We start from the raw sequence: 17,491 nt of genomic DNA, 5'->3' as shown, positions 1-17,491 counted from the left end.
TGTCAGCCATGTCAGCCATGAATAAACCAAATAAAGCAGAACTGGCCCAAATCTGGGCCACATTGATTTGACAGATCCGGCAGATCCAACACCTTGCTCCGCCCCACATACTGTGAAGAATGATGTCACTTGGGTGGTCCGCTCCTGTTTGCCAGATTTGGGCTACAAGCAAGCCATAGGAAGGCCCAGTGTCAGCCATGTATAAACCAAATAATGCAGAACTGGCCCAAATCTGGACCACATTGATTTTAATTCTGGCCCAGATCCAACACCTTAATCCGGCCCACATACTGTGAAGAATGATGGCACTTGGGCGGTACGCTCCTGTTTGCCAAATTTGGGTCACAAGCAAGCCATAGGTAGGCCGCATGTCAGCCATGAATATAAATAAATAAAATAAATCAAAATTGGCCCAAATCTGGGCCACATTTATTTGAATTCTGGCCCAGATCCAACACCTTGCTCCGGCCCACATACTGCATGGAATAATGGCATTTTGGCAGTCCCAAATTTTGCCTGTTTGCCAGATTTGGGCCTCAAGTATGCCTTAACATTGCAGCATCCATGACAATAAATAAATAAAATAAAGTAGAACTGGCCCAAATCTGGGCCACATTTATTTAAATTCTGGCCCAGATCCAACACCTTGCTCCGGCCCAAATACTGTGTGGAATAATGACATTTGGGCAGTCCAATTCTGTTTTCCAGATTTGGGCCTCAAGTAAGCCTTAGTATTGCTGCATGTAAGCCAACCAAATAAACCAAAACTGGCCCTAATGTGGACCACAGTTGATTTTTATTCTAACCCTGGTCTTCCCCACATTCCTCATGTGGCCCACATGCTGCATGAAATGGTGGCATTTTGGCAGTGGTCCACAAGCAGGGCACGACACAGCCACATTTTAGCTAATAATGAACAAAATAAACCATAAATATACATTATCTGGGCCACACTAAGCCTTAAGTGAGTTATGCATCAACAATACTCAACATTGTAAAGAGTAATTTAAAAATGTCCTCCATAAATGTTCAAATAAGTTCCAGAAATGTGCCCTACTTGATAAAATCATCCTGACCCAAGTTTTGCACAAGCAGCAATGAAAATGTCACATAAATATTCAAAGACACATTCCAATACTTTAAAAACTATTCTTCTCAAGTTTGAACTTAAATGCTTCTTCTCACTCAGGTAGACCTACACAGTAAGTCTGTGAGTGTCATAGCTACGCTGTGTTAAAGAGCGCACGACGAAGATGAAAGGTTATATATCATAAGTCTTTAATTCAACAAGAGTGAATCCAGCAAGAGTAAATCCAAACACAATGTAGCACAGCAACATTTAAGACATGAGACCAGAAAAACTCAAAGTGAACATACAGGAACTTAAGTACGCAGACCAAACAAGGATACTTAACTAGGCACACCTGAACGGAATAATACAATCAACACAACAAGGGAAACAGTGCAAAAGGAAAACAAAGTCCAAATTAACAGAAACCGTGACAATAATGCCTTGTCCAAATACCCACACTTGCGGTCTTGGCCTCTTGAGAGCACGTGCGCGCGACAGGAAGTAAGTGCGCAAGACTGTCCCAGGTCTTAAAAACGGCAAAGCGCAGTGCCCTTAACGCACACTAAATCGTCATGTTCTGGAAATAAATCGTGACACTTTTTGCAGAGATATCGCGAGAGGTCACGGAAACCTTTCCAATGTACATTGAATATTAATATAATAATTAGATATTACATATAATTTGATAGAAGAATAATACAATCAACACAACAAGGGAAACAGTGCAAAAGGAAAACAAAGTCCAAATTAACAGAAACCGTGACAATAATGCCTTGTCCAAATACCCACACTTGCGGTCTTGGTCTAGGAAGTAAGTGCGCAAGACTGTCCCAGGTCTTAAAAACGGCAAAGCGCAGTGCCCTTAACGCACACTAAATCGTCATGTTCTGGAAATAAATCGTGACACTTTTTGCAGAGATATCGCGAGAGGTCACGGAAACCTTTCCAATGTACATTGAATATTAATATAATAATTAGATATTACATATAATTTGATAGAAAAAGTGTTTTTACGTATTATTGGTGCAAAGATGAGTAGTGGTGATATTTATTTTGTACAACATTTGCAACTGCTTTTATCACTTAATTAGAAGCACCACAAATTAAAATTATGTCATGTTATAGGGACTACTGAACAGACATTTAGAAGTTGATTTTAAAATGCTAAATATTTAAAATTAAAATAAAGCTATGTAAACACTTGTACTTTTACAACACTATAAGTGTGTCCCATCGGGTAATGAAAAGTTCGACACACACTTGTGGTCTTCATCCTCACTTGAACACTTGGGCCAAATACAGGAAATACGTCATATAAGCAGGGCTTAAAGTTCTCCGGCACCGTGCCGGTGTTCCGGTGAATTCAGTTTCCCTGTTTCCCCCTCACAGCGCCTGCGCAACTTCGCAGTGTTGCCAAGTCCGCGGTTTTCCCGCGGTAGTCCACCGATCAAAACGATCCTTACTGAACAGACTCAAGAAGCTCAAGCTGCGCTTGTACTGTGCATTGCAGTGGAACATTCAAGATGGCTGACGAAGACAACGCTCGTCGAGTAAGTAGTAGAGTAAATTTATTATTACATACAACAGGGATCATTTTACTTGGTCAGGATGTAAGTGCCAAGTTTTAAAATCTTCTACGCCCAACATGACAAATGGAATCCCGTTACAATAGAATATGTCTGGAATCTTCAAAGCGTGGAAGTTGTTTGCTGCTGTATGAGTGCATCGTGCAACTCCAGCATGCAGATGTAACATCATATCTGCACGGGGCACGAGTGGCCTTTGTCGCGTCGCATCGGGCCGCTCGTGTCCGGCAGGCCTGCGTTTGACATCGGGGAAACCCGGACAATTCCCCGTGGCCTGGCTACAGATTTGGCCTGCTTGCAGCCAGTAACTTTATCGGTTTTATGTACAAAAGTGATCATTTTCAGTTTCTGCATTCGATAGAAAAATCTGTTTCACACTCCACGAGTGTGTGATGAAAAATATAAGCTGTTGCGCTTTATTTGCTCTGAAGGCTCTGAAATCATATAACGGTATTTGCTCTGAAATTATTCAGTGCAGGAGAGATTAACAGCATATGTACTTTAAAAGCATAACGAAGTGTAAATTTATTTGTTTTTCAGAAGGTTATGAAACAAATGAGGATTCAGTCAATGCAGCATAAACGATTTAAAGAACGATGCAATTGTTTCCCCTCACACATACAGATAAGCATACAGCTCGTAGTAAGGAAACTGTGCTGGCTAATGTAGAGGGCCTCATGGACATCCGTTCAAAAGTTTGGGATCAGTAAGACTTGTAATGTTTTTTAAAGAAGTCTCTTCTGCTCATCAAGGCTGCATTTATTTGATCAAAAATACAGAAAAAAACAGTTATCATGCAATATGTTATTACAACATAAAATAATGGTTTCTATTTTAATATACTTTAAAATATAATTTATTTCTGTGATGCAAAGCTGTATTTTCAGCATCATTACTCCAGTATAAAGTGTCACATGATCTTCAGAAATCATTCTAATATGCTGATTTATTATTATAATTATCAACAGTTGTGCTGCCAAATATTTTTGGGGGAAACTGCGATTACTTTTTTCAGGATTCTTTGATGAATAAAAAGTTTAAAAAGAACAACATTTATTCAAAATATAAATCTTTTCTAACAATATAAATCTTTGCTATCACTTCTTATCAATTTAACTCATCCTTGCTGAATAAAAGGTTTAATTTATTTTAAAAAATAAATAAAAGAAAGAATAAAAAATTCTGACCGCACACTTTTTATTCATCAAAGAATCTTGAAAAAAGTATCACAGGTTCCAAAAAAATATTAAGCAGCACAACAGTCTCCAGCACTAATAATAAATCAGCATATTAGAATGATTTCTGAAGATCATGTGACACAAGACTGGAGTAATGGCTGATGGTAATTCAGCTGTGCATAACAGAAATAAATTATATTTTAAAGGATATTAAAATAGAAACCATTATTTTACATTGTAATAATATTTTGCAAGATTACTGTTTTTTTTCTGTATTTTTGATCCAATAAATGCAGCCTTGATGAGCAGAAGAGACTTCTTTAAAAACATTACAAGTCTTACTCATCCTAAACTTTTGAACGGTAGTGTATAATGATAATAAAATGAGCTTTTGATAGGCATTGTCATCGGAGGTGGAATCTGCTGCGAGAGCTCTCGTAGAAGTTTTAGCCAGGGACCTGTCTCCAAGTTCGTCGAGAGCAGAGAACAGCACAACAGTATCCATCCCTTCAGTTAGGGCAAGAGTCAGTGCCCCTTCTCCTTTGCTTCCACCCCCATCAGATTCACAGGCTAGGGTGAGGCAGGCACTAAGAAGGTAATCAAATCCCTGATTTTAAAATGTTACCCTAACTGTATTGAAAGATGTGTCATTGAAAAATTGTATAATGAGGTCTTTGTTTCTTTTTGTCTTTCGTAAGTCTAAAATTGAACTCTTCTTTGATGTGTGGTGAAATAGGCAGTTCCCTGGTATGTTCAAGTCTCAAAATGATCAGCCAAGGGGGAAAAGACGTTTCATGTCAACACCCACAACCTGTGTGAAAAGAACAGATTTTCAGATGTATGTCCTACCTAAACAATCCCTTGTCACTCCAAAAGGCTCAGAAGACCTAGAGTTTGCACATGCAGGCCTGGGTAAAAGACTTCTGAGTCTTCCAGACAACTTTCAACACGGTGAGGTAATAACATACAAAACTGTTTTGTGAGTTGAAATGTGCAGGGTTTTTTTTTTTTTTTACCAAAAGGTGTTTGCAAAAAGGAATTTTTTTTTAATTCAAAAAAGCATACTGTAGCATGTTGTAGACTTAGGGGTGCTGTTTGTTTTGTGTATTGTTTTTAGATTGTTTCTCAGCTTGAGGAGGAATTTCCAAAATTGAAAAGTCTACAAGGAGGTTGGATGTTTTACAAATCAACAGGTATTGGTTACATTATTGATTTTAACTGTTGTTGTATGCTTTAATATAATTGTTACCACAAATATAATTAGGTATTGTAGATCTTAGAAATTATATACGTGAAAGCTAATGTCCTTTTATTTATTTATTTTTTAAAGGTGGTGGTGGGCAGCGTAAGCTGTCAGTTATTCCCACCGACACCGAAGGATATTCCACCCGTCTCCTGAAATCAGCTTCTAATAGTGGGAAGAACACCCTGTATGTAATTCCTTTACAGGAGGAGCTGTCAACTGAAACACTGCCATATGATTCAGCTGAATTCTCAAAGATGCCTCAAGCAAACTGCATGAAGTGTGCCAAAAAAATACCACTGCAGTTGTTGCCACTTCATGTTGAAGACTGTGAAGAAACTTCTACAGTAAGTCTTTTAATGTAGAGCTGTTCCACCTCTTAGTCTATGTGTACAACTGAATGTTTCCACATAGCATATTTGCTAGGAATTGTCAGGAAATACTAAACTCAGTGCTATTTATATAACATTTTAAAAATATTTTCATTGTTACAAAGCAGCTGTACAGGAAACATATTAACTATAAGCAATATAATAAATATATGAAACAAAGTAAAGTATGAAAATCAGAATGAGTAAAATGAATATTATGAATATTATGTCCTGATAAAATATACAGTATTATAACTCCAAATTATTTTTTTAGTTCACTGACTCTCAACTGTTCTTATTTATAGTGTATACGGTGGCTCTATTTAAAAAATTTTTTTACAGGAGACTGAAACTGATGTTACTATAATTGAGGAGAAGGATTGTGCTGAATTTGACCAGCCAATTGAGCAGTCCAGAGGGAGTGAAGAGAAATCACAGGTAACACAAGATAAATGAATCCGTTTTTTTAAATTGCATTAGCTGACCAAAATGATATTTTTCCAGAGAATAATGTTTTATGGGACAAAAGTATTAATATACTACATCCAATATTGACTCTTGTTATGTATGCAGATTTGTCCCATCTGTCAGATTTCGTTTCCATCTGATGTCCTTCCATATCATGCCAGTATGTGCGGAGAAAAGTAAGCAGTGCACACATGGTTATACTATGTGTATTAATTATTTTTAAATATTTGAATGCGTTCATATTACAGATATATGTGAACTCAACAGTATAGGCCTAATGCATTGACAGGTTTAATGTAATTGCATGACTTTGCATCCAGTTTTTGTGTTATATATAATGTTGAAGGCTAATGCAACATAGCCACAAATGCTTTGTTAAAACAGAGAGATGCAGTATTCAACATTTACTTGGTTTTGTTATTGAAAGCATTCTGAATAGTAGTGGAATGTCCATTTTCAGAGAGGCTACATTTGATGACACTTTCACAACAGAGGAACAGCCAGGACCCTCACGGACACAATCAGTAACAGCACCTAGAACAGGTACGTTATGCACTTGTACTAAAAACATTTTGAAATATAACTTTGCATAACATTGTTCTTTCAGTGTGACTGTACTTTGCACTTTTCGAAACCATTACAATAAAACAATTTTTATTAGATAGACTTTATCTTACTTGCCTCTTATCAATAATTACTTGGTTGCAAACTATCAGGAGGTGCAGATAGCTGAGGAGTAAGCAGGGACTCTTTGTATTTGATTGCTTTCTGAATAGAATGTACAATAATGTAAAAAAAAAAAATTCACAAAACTTTATACCTCTCCCTCATTTCTTTTCAAGTGTAATATGTGATATGTGACCACTTGTTTGTTCATTTTTAAGGATGGGAAAATGAAATGGATCCCCAGAAGGCTTGCAGCTTGTTCCGGGAGAAATTACTTAATTCAAACAGTGAACAGCCAAGTCTGACACTCATTATTAATCAGTTTGATCCTGTGGATGAGCAGGATAGCACACTTGTTTCATTTTACAAAATTAACAATGTTTCATGGGCAGCTCCACTGAAGTGCAGATTAAGAGGTAGTGTATTACTTAATTTTTTTTTAAAGCTATATTTATACTGATTTTTTTTTTACCTTGAAGCAGTCTACATTTTCTTTACGAACTATAAATGTTGTTGTATTTTTCCTTCATATGTCATGGAACAGTTGTTTACCAGCCATTATTCTAATATACTTGTATGATTCAAAGGGGATGCAGCTGTGGGTACTGGAGTGAACCGCCATGTTTTATCTATGGTTATGCAGAAACTGAAGACTGGGTTCATGTTGAACTTAGGTTTGTGAGGTTTTGGTGTTCAAAATACTGTGTATTTAAACAATTACTACTTCGGTTTACAGATACATTTAAAAAGGTTAATTAATAATGTTTTTAAGGCTCATCTGCTGCAATTATTTTTTTAGTTCACTGACTCTCAACTGTTCTTATTTATAGTGTATACGGTGGCTCTATTTAAAAATTTTTTTTACAGGAGACTGAAACTGATGTTACTATAATTGAGGAGAAGGATTGTGCTGAATTTGACCAGCCAATTGAGCAGTCCAGAGGGAGTGAAGAGAAATCACAGGTAACACAAGATAAATGAATCCGTTTTTTTAAATTGCATTAGCTGACCAAAATGATATTGTTTTTAAGGCTCATCTGCTGCAACGCTTTTCGAAGGGGAGAAAGACCATCGTGTCCCCTCAGCTTCTGTAGTACTCCGTGACAGCAGTCTTTTTCAGATGGCAGGCCGAATGATCGGCCATTCTTTTCTTTATGGAGGTCCCTGCCTTTCTGGATTGAGTGTACCTGTTGTTATCCTTTTAACTGGTGGATCTATTGACAGTGCAGCATCAGCTTTAACTTTGCAGGACTGTCCTGACATGGACCACAGAGAATCTATTAGTTTGGTAAGTAAACTGTTGTGAAAACTTCAAATGCATACTGTGTAGGTGTCTCATTGGACTGTATGTCATGTATGACAGTCATACATTGAGACTGTCCTGTTGATACTTTTGATTTTAAACTTTTGATAATTTTGTTTATCAGGATAAACTGTTTTTTAAGGAGTCCAGACTCTAGATAAAACAAAATCCTGCTGACATGTTGTCTTACTGTAGTATTATGTTGTTGTTTTTTTCCGTGCAGCTCAATAAAGCGGAACTTGATGAAGCAGAACGCACTCGACTAATTGACTTGTGTTTGTTCTGGGACCTTCCAGTTCCATCTCCTACAAATCAGGAGTGGCTGTTCCAGCAACTGCTGACACATGCTGTAAGCACAATTTTTTAGCTTGATAATGAAGTCATTTTTTAAAAGCCTTAGTTCAATGATTGATCTGATGTGAAATATGCATGGTCATAGTGAATTATATGCATGATCATAGTTAAATATGCATGTCTGCACTTCACCAATTACGTTTCAACTTTAAAATTATTTTTGTCTATATCAGGGATCCTCAAATCTGGCTTGCGAGGTCTACTTTCCTGCAGAGTTTAGCTCTAACCCTAATCAAACACACCTGAGCATGCTAATCAATGTCTTCAGGATCATTAGAAAATCACAGGTAGGTGAGTTTGATCAGGGTTGAAGCTAAACTCTGCAGCGCATTGGCCCTCCAGTGCAAGATTTGAGGAACCCTGGTCTATATGGTGAATTTAAAAAATATATTCAAGTTAATGTGTAACAGTTTTGTAAAATAATCCTTAAGCATTGTTTCTTTAAATTAGATTATTTTTTGTTCATATTTTCAGGTTCTTGGACGTGTAAAGAAACAAATCAAAGATCTGCGCAGAGGGATGAAGGACACTGGGATATGGCCACTTATTTCCCAAAGACAGGATGTTCACAGGGTCCTTTTTCCAAGGGAATCAACAGAAGTTATTGATTCACAGGTAAATGTAACTACCATTACCTACATAACCTTTTTAAAATTGTGTTATAACAAATTTATGCATTTAGCAGGTGCTTTTATCTGAACCAACTTACAATGCATTCCAGCTATACATTTTATTAGTATGAGTTTTCCTTGGAAATCAAACCCAAAACCTTGGGTCACAATGCTCTACTGAGCCACAGGAACACAGAAGCATAACCATATTTTTATTTTGATCAGATACTCTTGATCTCACATCTTACTACGCTTGTAGACTGTCCTCCAGAAAATTACCTGGCCAAAACTAACAGAAGATGACGACGATGATGAGGGTGACATAACCATAGAGAAGCTGACCCTCATTTCTGGCTATATGCGCACTTTTATTGAGGAAGGTAAGAGCTTTTTCATGAGTATTGAGGATACATGTTTTCTGCAACTCTGAAACATTTTAAGTTAGGTTCTTTTAAGCACAAACGTACAAGCTTAAATGCATACCAGCATCCAAGCCCAGATAATTATATAACACACTATAGGTACACACAAACAAAATTTGCAGGCTTCTCACTTTTTCTATGCTGACTATTTAGAAATATCTGCAAAAAACAGTGAACTGGATTTAGATAAAATGTTTTTCCTTTGTTCTTCCTCCTAGGTTTGCATATTTGTTAAATGCTGTCCATACAAATAATAAACTGCAAATACAAATGATATTGTGTTCAAAACTATAGTGTGACATACAGTGTCAGCATGATTTTAAGCTGATCAAACTAGAGGGAGGACAGAAACAACATTTTGTACAATTGTTAATGCATCTATATTTATATTGCATCATTTTGCATTCAATTAATTTATTTTATGCTTATTTGTAGCATCACCAGCTATACTGAGCGACCTGACAAGGTTCTGGGTGGGGTGGGAGATACCAGAAGAAAACCTTGTCCTAGAAGTTGTGACTGCTGAATACCCAGTGGCACATACGTGTTTCAACACACTGTGCCTCCCGTGCCATTACCAGAACTACACGACTTTTAAAAAGGACATGCTTATGTGCCTAAAATCTGTTAGCAGTGGATTTGGCCTTGTTTAATCCTGTGTTTACAATTCTAGTTCCTTTGCAGTAGTCTGCAAGCAATTGTTCTTGGTAAAGTTAATGTAAATCAGGATTCTAACAAAAGATTGAATTACATGTTATACACAGTCTCTTACAAAGTTTATAACTAAGAAACCTGTGTTGATTTAAAGCTGCTAAAGACCAAGTTAGATTTGTTGCAGTAGGCTACTCTATGTAAATTTTCACAAATGACAGATTTTTTATAAGCCATTGTTCTTAAGAAGTTTAATGTATTTCAGGATTGTAAGACAAGATTGAATTACATGTTATACATGTGTTTTAACAAACGTTTATATCTAAGAGAACTAGGATAATCAAGCAAAACTGTAAAAAGAGTTGTTAACATGCAGTTTCTATGGCACAATAAACAATTGTGTGTGCAAAAAGTAGCACTGACTTAAACTTTATTTTTGGTTGTAATATTTTTATACTTGTTAAAAGATAATTCTTGCTAAAATAAATGTTAAAAGTAGATGCATGTTACAAATCATTTTGACCTTAACCATATGTTCCTTACAAAAAGAATTATGAAAATACCGGGGGGAAAAAAAGCATCCTTTCAGCTACACATATAAAATTTCATCTCACTGACTACCTCACTTCAGTTAAGCTCTCCACATACTGAACTGTTGCAAGATATACGTCTACTCCAAAACAATCAGAGTGCTGCAGTGGGTCAATCATTTGTTTAAGTTCCTCTATGTCACGGTCAGTTAATGGAATGTCTAGCTCTGGAACGTTGACTCCCTGGTTTGGCTCTTCACTGTATCCACTGTTTTCCCATTCAATGTCTGGCATGACATCAATCTGAAAAACAAAAATATTTCACAGAAACATAGGTACAACAAATGATCTCATACTAAACTTTACTGCTACAGAGTGGGCTGTCAGCATTGATGTCGCATAAAAGAAAGGTCATTCATTTTATATAGGCCCTATTAACTGCCTGCAAGTGTCATATTAGCAAGAATATATGATAACAGATTACAAGAGGTGTGAGTGCAGTTTGGATATGATTTTAACATGATGGCACCTTAAAGCATAGTGGTTTATTTGGAAGAAAACTTTTAACTGATATGAATATATTTTCAAGACTGATTAAAGTCTAGCAGAGTAGTAAATTATTTAAACCGTGTGAATTGATTGGTTGGCAGGATATAATTTTTCTAAAACTGCATATTTACCTCAGGATCCATTGTTGGGTTTTGGAGCTGACCAACTTGCCACAACTGATTGGGTGTGAGATTTTGTTCAGTCCTCATGGGATGGTTGTCCCACCCATCAGAAAAGTCATCCAGACTTGCCTGGATGCGTGGAAGGAAAACGAAATGGCAGCAGAATAAATGGATGCTGTTGCTGATGTCTAACAGGTGATTCTCTTCCAAGGTGCGCAGGATGTTTTGATAAACACTTGTAACTCCAATGTAGACATCACGCCACAGACGCTCTATTCTGTGTTTTAAAAATAGCATGTAGACAGACTGTCAATATATATATATATATATATTATAACGATGTATGTTACAATGATAAAAGAATAAACAAATGTGAAATGCTATTGTACGTTTTAATGTTTGTCTAAATTCTGTTATTTATAATTTTGTTCTTTTACATTTTAGACCTGCTGCCATCATGACAATGAGGTTAAAACAAAAACAATTGTTAACAACAAAGAGCAACACATAATTCAAATTACCTCTGATTATGTACGCTTTTACCAGCAATGAAGCTATTATAGTCAGTTCCACGAACTGAAAACATTAGCTGGGCCACTCCCACATTTTCCCCTCCATGATCACCTCTCACTCTAAAAAACGAAGTATTAAACATTGAAGCATTACTTAACCACAATTGATTATGAAATAGGAGGTCAGATCTTACATAACATGATCGTGTGACAAAAGGTTTGCTGATTTCTAGGTTTCTATTTAAAACACTTACCTCTGTGGAAAGCCATGTTCATTTACAGCCTCGCTGAAGATTGTCAAATGGGTGTCAGAGCGATTATTGTTCTCTACCTTTAGGTACATTATCTGTACAATAAAACATAATAGGATGTAAATGTAAATTGATCAAATAAATCATTTTTAGGACAAGTAAATTGTGCACACTGCAGTCAAGAAATGTAAGCAAATTCATACCTTTCTTGAATAACCATCTATTCCTCCAAAAATTACAATGTTGTACCTAGGTTACAGGTAAAAACAAAACTTCACTTGAAACAATAAAAATTACTACAAATAAATTGCTAAAGTTGATAGTTTTTTTTGTTGAAAATGCAGTTCATAGTCTCTCCCAGAATGTTGAGTCGGTGTAAATGTGAGCCAGTAGATGAAATCCAGGTTAAGTCTCATAATGTAAATATGAGATAGAGTATCAATGTTTGATTCCAGTCAATTTCACTATTATCACCAAATATCAAGGTTATATTTTCACAGAATATTCTTTACATTATGTAGGAAAATGTTTATAGAAAACAGTAAATCTCCAAAAGCATGGTTCACAGGCAGAGTTACAAATAGCAAAAGTGTGAATGTTGCAGCTGAATATGAAAGATGTTTTACTAACTACACTCTGGTATTACTTGGCAATCATTTCTCAAATATACAAACTACAATTGTGACATTCCACTCAGAATTACCTGATGAGTTTGTGGTTGGTGTCAACATGGACCATATACTTGGGACAAGGAACTCTATATGTTCTTCGAGCAATGCACCTTAGGTTGGTCATTCTTGACAGGACACCAACACTGTCCACACGATGCATAGATGCAACGACTCTGTCCCACTGAAGACGGTGCCCTTTTGCAAGGAGAGCCCCTCGGACCATTCTGTATCCGGCATCTGGCAAAGAATTCTTCACTTCTGTCACGAGAACATCTAGCTCTTCATCGGTAGAAGTGCTGTACAGTGCTGTAACTGACAAATTGTTGTCAGCCATCCTTCTACACAATGTTGCTCGAGACACTCCCAATATATTGGCTACACATTTTAAAGGGAGACCAAGTTCAATAAGGTGGATAAGAGTGTTTGTTGAAATTGTCAATTTTGGACGTCCACGTCCACCACCTCTTTCCACATCCACTGTAACACACACCTCTTCACTATCCATCTGGCGCTGTATGGCAATATTTAGATGTGTAAGCGCTGATATAATATCATCAGAAATGTTTATTATATTAGCCAGGGCGCTGATTATTACAAGCTCCTGCCTGGAAACAAACTGCAGATAATCTGTGTCCAGAGGCTGTCTCTCCAGGACATGTTGCACACGGTCTTGAAGTCGCTGGAGAATGTAACGCTTCAGCAACTCCTAAAAAAATGTTTCACATATCAGATGAATGTGCAAATTAACAAATGAATGTTCTAATACACTGCAGAATGACAAGCAGGTAGAACAGATCGTCATCACTCTGCCTATCGCTTTTGCAACATAAACCACTCAAAGCTAAAAGAAATTATGTCCAAATAGAGATAGAACATACTTTTGAAAAAAGATGTAAAGATTGCATTTTTAATTAAATATATGGTGCATCGGTACTTTTAAAACATAAAAGCAGATAATCCGTAGCATCCCTAGCTGGTCGCGATGGTAACTTTAGAACCCACTGACTACAAAACGTATTTAAAATTACTCGATAGTTTATAATCAAAATCGTTGTTTTATTGATTGTTTATCGCAAATTCTTCATGTGATTCCTACAACACCAGTTATAGTATAAGAAAGTTGACGTGGATTAATAACTTTGTAATACAGCAAACTGCTGACTTCATTAACTAAAACAACCTTTAATCATAAGAAAATACCATCCGATAAAAAAACGACTTACTCGTTGAGTCTGGTTTTCATCCTCCATGCTGCAATCTCTCCGCTGAGTGTTCGAAATCTCCCTTCGGTGGTGGTAACTGTTGATAATGCCTGATCAAAAGTTACTGCTAACCTGATACTACTACTAACAACAGAACACATCACATCACATCACTGTAGTTGTAAAATTTAATATTTGGACATTTAAGTTAACACTTAATAACATTACTGAACTAAATAAGCATGTGCAACTTTGGTGTATAAGACAGCAGGCTAACCGGGTAGCTGTATTTTGTGCGAACGATATAAATCATAATGTGAAATTGTAAACTGGTGTTAAAAATAGAGTACCTATTAAAATGTCTTGCATGATAAAGACCTCATGGAACATTGCACAGTACAAGCGCAGCTTGAGCTTCTTGAGTCTGTTCAGTAAAGAGCGTTTTGATTGGTGGATTAAAAGCTCACCGCGATTGGCTAAACGGAACATCCTCCAAAAAAAGATATTTATGAATCTTAACCTGCCGATGCATTTGTGTGAGCATTTGGGGAAATATTTATGCTTTTACTTGTGTATTTATGAATTGTGTTTTGAATTTACGAATTGGATTTTGTAAATGTGAATTGTGCTGTGCATTTATGAATTTTGTTTTGTAAATGTATTATATCTGAGACTGATCTGGCTCCATAGGGAAACAGGGAAACTGAATTCACCGGAACACCGGATCTCCGGCATGTGGCGTTTAGCTGCGGGAAAATAAGATAGGAAAAGGTCCTGTTCACACATGATCTCTTAACGGCAATTTACCAGTGAAGACTGTATGTGTGAAAGGGGCTAACTCTTCCTCTGCATATGCTGTGAGTTTGGGTTGCTTAACGTTCATCTGGGAAAACTGTTATCTTACTTAATTTGTAACTTAAGTCATTTATAAACCTATGCCAACACAGAATACATCAACATTTCCAAATATGCGATTTATTGTAGATCGCGATTTCAAAATAAAAGTTTCTCACTTTGCATATGGCCAAATATTGCAATTAAATGGATTTAAATGACGTTGAATCACATGAAACATCACCAGGCCGTTGGCACCCTCTGCAGGTATTTGTTATAATATAGGCATATTACATTATGTATTTAACAGTTGTTCAATAAAACCACTTTTTGGTTTTGGTTTTGATACTTTATTTGAGCCAATTATTATTGCCTCATCGTTAGTTTATATATAAATAGTCAAATTAAAGCCTGTTTTTCACTTAGTTCTATTTGTATTACTAAAACATACATATTGTAATTAAAAGACAAATATTTTGTCGTTCAAATATTTCTTAAAGTATTAAAACATTGTCTCGTTCTATTGAACCAAGTATATGCATTTTTTCTCATCTCGTGAGCTAAGTTTATTGTCACACCCCTAGTGTCGATAAGCGGTGATATAGCTCATAATGTTCCAAGTGTATGATACAGCCTAGCTTTCATTCTTCAGGTCAGTCATATACTCGTGAATTATTATTTGCTTAACCACTTTAAAATGGCTTTTTGGTTGCTTTTAGTCAGAAAACGTAAAGAAAACGACACACATACAGCAAGATAATATAATTTCACTTACCTGGCCTATCACTTGAAGCAAACATCCATCCTTTCTTAAAAGTCTGTGTTAAATGCGCCATTTAATTAAGCCGACTGCTGTAGCCTATATCCAGCTAGGCTGTTTTCCCTTTTTTTAAATTTGTATATACACTGTTTGAATGACAGCTTGGTAAATCTGTTGGAGATCAAATATTCAATATTGCTACTCATCATAAGTACTTGTTACATTATCAGCGCAGCTGGAGATGTTCAAACTAATATCACGTAATTTACGTCTCTATGATGATTGGTTGATATCAGAAGGGAGGCTAGCCTCCCATGCGAGGGTGCTTTCACTCGTCAGCGCTGAAAGTGAACACTCAATGGTGATTGGTTAATTTTTTTTACCAACGGAGGCACGAGAGCTCAGCTCTCCCCCGGCCTCCGCCTCCCGTTCTCTATTATTTGCGGTTGTAATTACATCAGCAGATTCGGCACGAACTGAAATGAATTGTGAATTTTATTAACATTACATCGTCCTCCTCTCATTTTCACCTCAAAATTATGGGGAAGCTGTGCCTCCCCTGCCTCCCCCGACGAGCCGCCACTGTTCTTTGCATGTGCTGCACCTTATTTGTACCATTTGTTTTATTAGTTTATATATTAGAATTTGAAAGACAATAGCAATATTTTATGATAAGTGATGTGAGATCTGATTTTAGTCCTTGAAAACCAAAAGAGTAGTGCTTGAAAAGTCCTTGTAAGTCCTGGAATTTAATTTTGCTGTATCTGTACGAAGCCTGTTTAAGTTACCAGTCCTTGGAGCATTTTATTTGGTTTTGAACTGAACTGTAGTTTTCTGTAGTAAACTGTCTTTGTATATTTCCTATTTTATATTCATTTCCTAGTATTTAATTTACTATTATTTCTTTTGAACAAAACAATTTCAGAAATTTCATGTTTTAAATTTTAGGTCATCTTGTACCCTGACCATAATCTGTAGTCTGAGCCTGTCAAGGGCTAATGGCAAGGGCAGATATGTTACTAGTTAGTTTCAAGGAAAATAATTTTCAAATATTATTTTTTTTTTTTTTTGGCCAAATAACCCTGTGTATGTGTCCACCCCCCCAACCCCCGGAAAAAAGTTCAGGATTTTTTTGCTTTACCCCTGTATAAGTTGTCAAGTGGTCAAGTGCAAAGTGTGGGTATTTGGACAAGGCATTCTACTTTTTTTTAAACCAAAAAATCCGTTTTATTCTAGCTTAAAGCATTCTTTTTTTTAATCAACACTTGAATATAGGTAGATTTCATAAAAATGCATAATTTTGAGCAAAAAGGTGAGAAAATGAAATTATCAAAAACTACATCTGGATAATATTCAGTACAATTATCAAAGCATAAATCCAGTAAATCGCCTCCATCAACACCTCCAAAGCTTGCACAGACATATACCACTTCCTGGATCAACATTTTACTCCGTAACATTATGCAGTTTTCATTTATATGCTGCCATTGCTGATGATCGCATTATTTTTCATATGCATCTGTTTACATAAGAGATCGCTCGTTTCTCCGTCCTGTTCACGTGTGTTTTTGTTCGAGAGGTTTTGTACTCGTTCAGAAGATGTGTAATAGCGCCCCGAGTGTATAACAGTGAAATCACGAAAAGCCTTAAAAACACGTCTTTTTTTCTTGAAGCGTTTTCTTGTAAAAGACGAGATAACTCGTCAATGGTGGAGAAAGAGTTAAAAGCATGTTTCAAAAAATTAATTGCTGCATATGTAGCCTTCTTAAGACTTTTAATTATTTGGGCAATATTTGTCATTTTATATGCGGGCCACATTTGCGGCATCATATAAGGGCCACTTTAGGCTAACAGCCACATTAGCCGGTGCTTACCGTGCCATATCTTTGCCAAAACTGGCCCAGATACGTTTGAGGATAACTGGGCCACATTTGTGACATCATATGCGGGCCATTTTAGGCTCACAGCCATATTAGCCGGTGCTTACCGTGCCATATCTTTGCCAAAACTGGCCCAGATACGTTTGAGGATAACTGGGCCACAGTTGTGGCATCATATGCAGGCCACTTTAGGCTCACAGCCATATTAGCCAGTGCTTACCATGCCATATCTTTGCCAAAACTGGCCCAGATACG

At 36.6% G+C, this 17,491-nt stretch overlaps 2 protein-coding genes across 2 annotated transcripts; one reads left to right on the top strand and one right to left on the bottom strand.

Annotated features, from left to right (window-relative positions):
- The first annotated feature begins 5,336 nt into the window (after nucleotides 1-5,336).
- LOC107723140 (uncharacterized) lies at nucleotides 5,337-9,927 on the top strand. Its single transcript, XM_016531668.1, has 7 exons — nucleotides 5,337-5,426; nucleotides 5,793-5,888; nucleotides 7,452-7,547; nucleotides 8,111-8,236; nucleotides 8,716-8,856; nucleotides 9,112-9,232; nucleotides 9,710-9,927. Exons 1-7 carry the CDS (start codon nucleotides 5,337-5,339, stop codon nucleotides 9,925-9,927), a joined length of 888 nt encoding a protein of 295 aa, XP_016387154.1.
- Nucleotides 9,928-10,493: 566 nt separating this feature from the next.
- On the bottom strand, nucleotides 10,494-15,393 carry LOC107723143 (uncharacterized). Its single transcript, XM_016531673.1, has 8 exons — nucleotides 15,372-15,393; nucleotides 13,784-13,872; nucleotides 12,593-13,266; nucleotides 12,093-12,138; nucleotides 11,893-11,984; nucleotides 11,648-11,758; nucleotides 11,136-11,403; nucleotides 10,494-10,758 (listed from the first exon to the last, which is right to left on the bottom strand). The coding sequence occupies exons 2-8, from the start codon at nucleotides 13,808-13,810 to the stop codon at nucleotides 10,543-10,545; spliced, it is 1,434 nt and encodes a 477-aa protein (XP_016387159.1). The 5' UTR covers nucleotides 13,811-13,872; nucleotides 15,372-15,393; the 3' UTR covers nucleotides 10,494-10,542.
- Between the last annotated feature and the right edge of the window lie 2,098 nt (nucleotides 15,394-17,491).

The sequence above is a fragment of the Sinocyclocheilus rhinocerous genome, unplaced genomic scaffold (assembly GCF_001515625.1).
Source record: "Sinocyclocheilus rhinocerous isolate Xijiao unplaced genomic scaffold, SAMN03320098_v1.1 scaffold1867, whole genome shotgun sequence".
Taxonomy (NCBI): domain Eukaryota; kingdom Metazoa; phylum Chordata; class Actinopteri; order Cypriniformes; family Cyprinidae; genus Sinocyclocheilus; species Sinocyclocheilus rhinocerous.
The sequence above is the reverse complement of the archived record's forward strand: the minus strand, read 5'-3'. Positions and strand labels throughout refer to the sequence as shown.

What these genes read in the sequence shown, in the direction of transcription:
- LOC107723140 (XM_016531668.1), top strand. Translation starts at nt 5,337, where the DNA reads ATGCCTCAAGCAAACTGCATGAAGTGTGCCAAAAAAATACCACTGCAG. An exon ending in ACTGTGAAGAAACTTCTACA is followed by an intron (nt 5,427 to 5,792) that starts GTAAGTCTTTTA and finishes ATTTTTTTACAG; the next exon opens with GAGACTGAAACTGATGTTAC. An exon ending in GGAGTGAAGAGAAATCACAG is followed by an intron (nt 7,548 to 8,110) that starts GTAACACAAGAT and finishes TTTTCCGTGCAG; the next exon opens with CTCAATAAAGCGGAACTTGA.
- LOC107723143 (XM_016531673.1), bottom strand. Translation starts at nt 13,810, where the DNA reads ATGGAGGATGAAAACCAGACTCAACGA. An exon ending in GAACATGGCTTTCCACAGAG is followed by an intron (nt 11,759 to 11,892) that starts GTAAGTGTTTTA and finishes TTCGTTTTTTAG; the next exon opens with AGTGAGAGGTGATCATGGAG. An exon ending in ACCCAACAATGGATCCTGAG is followed by an intron (nt 10,759 to 11,135) that starts GTAAATATGCAG and finishes TTTGTTTTTCAG; the next exon opens with ATTGATGTCATGCCAGACAT.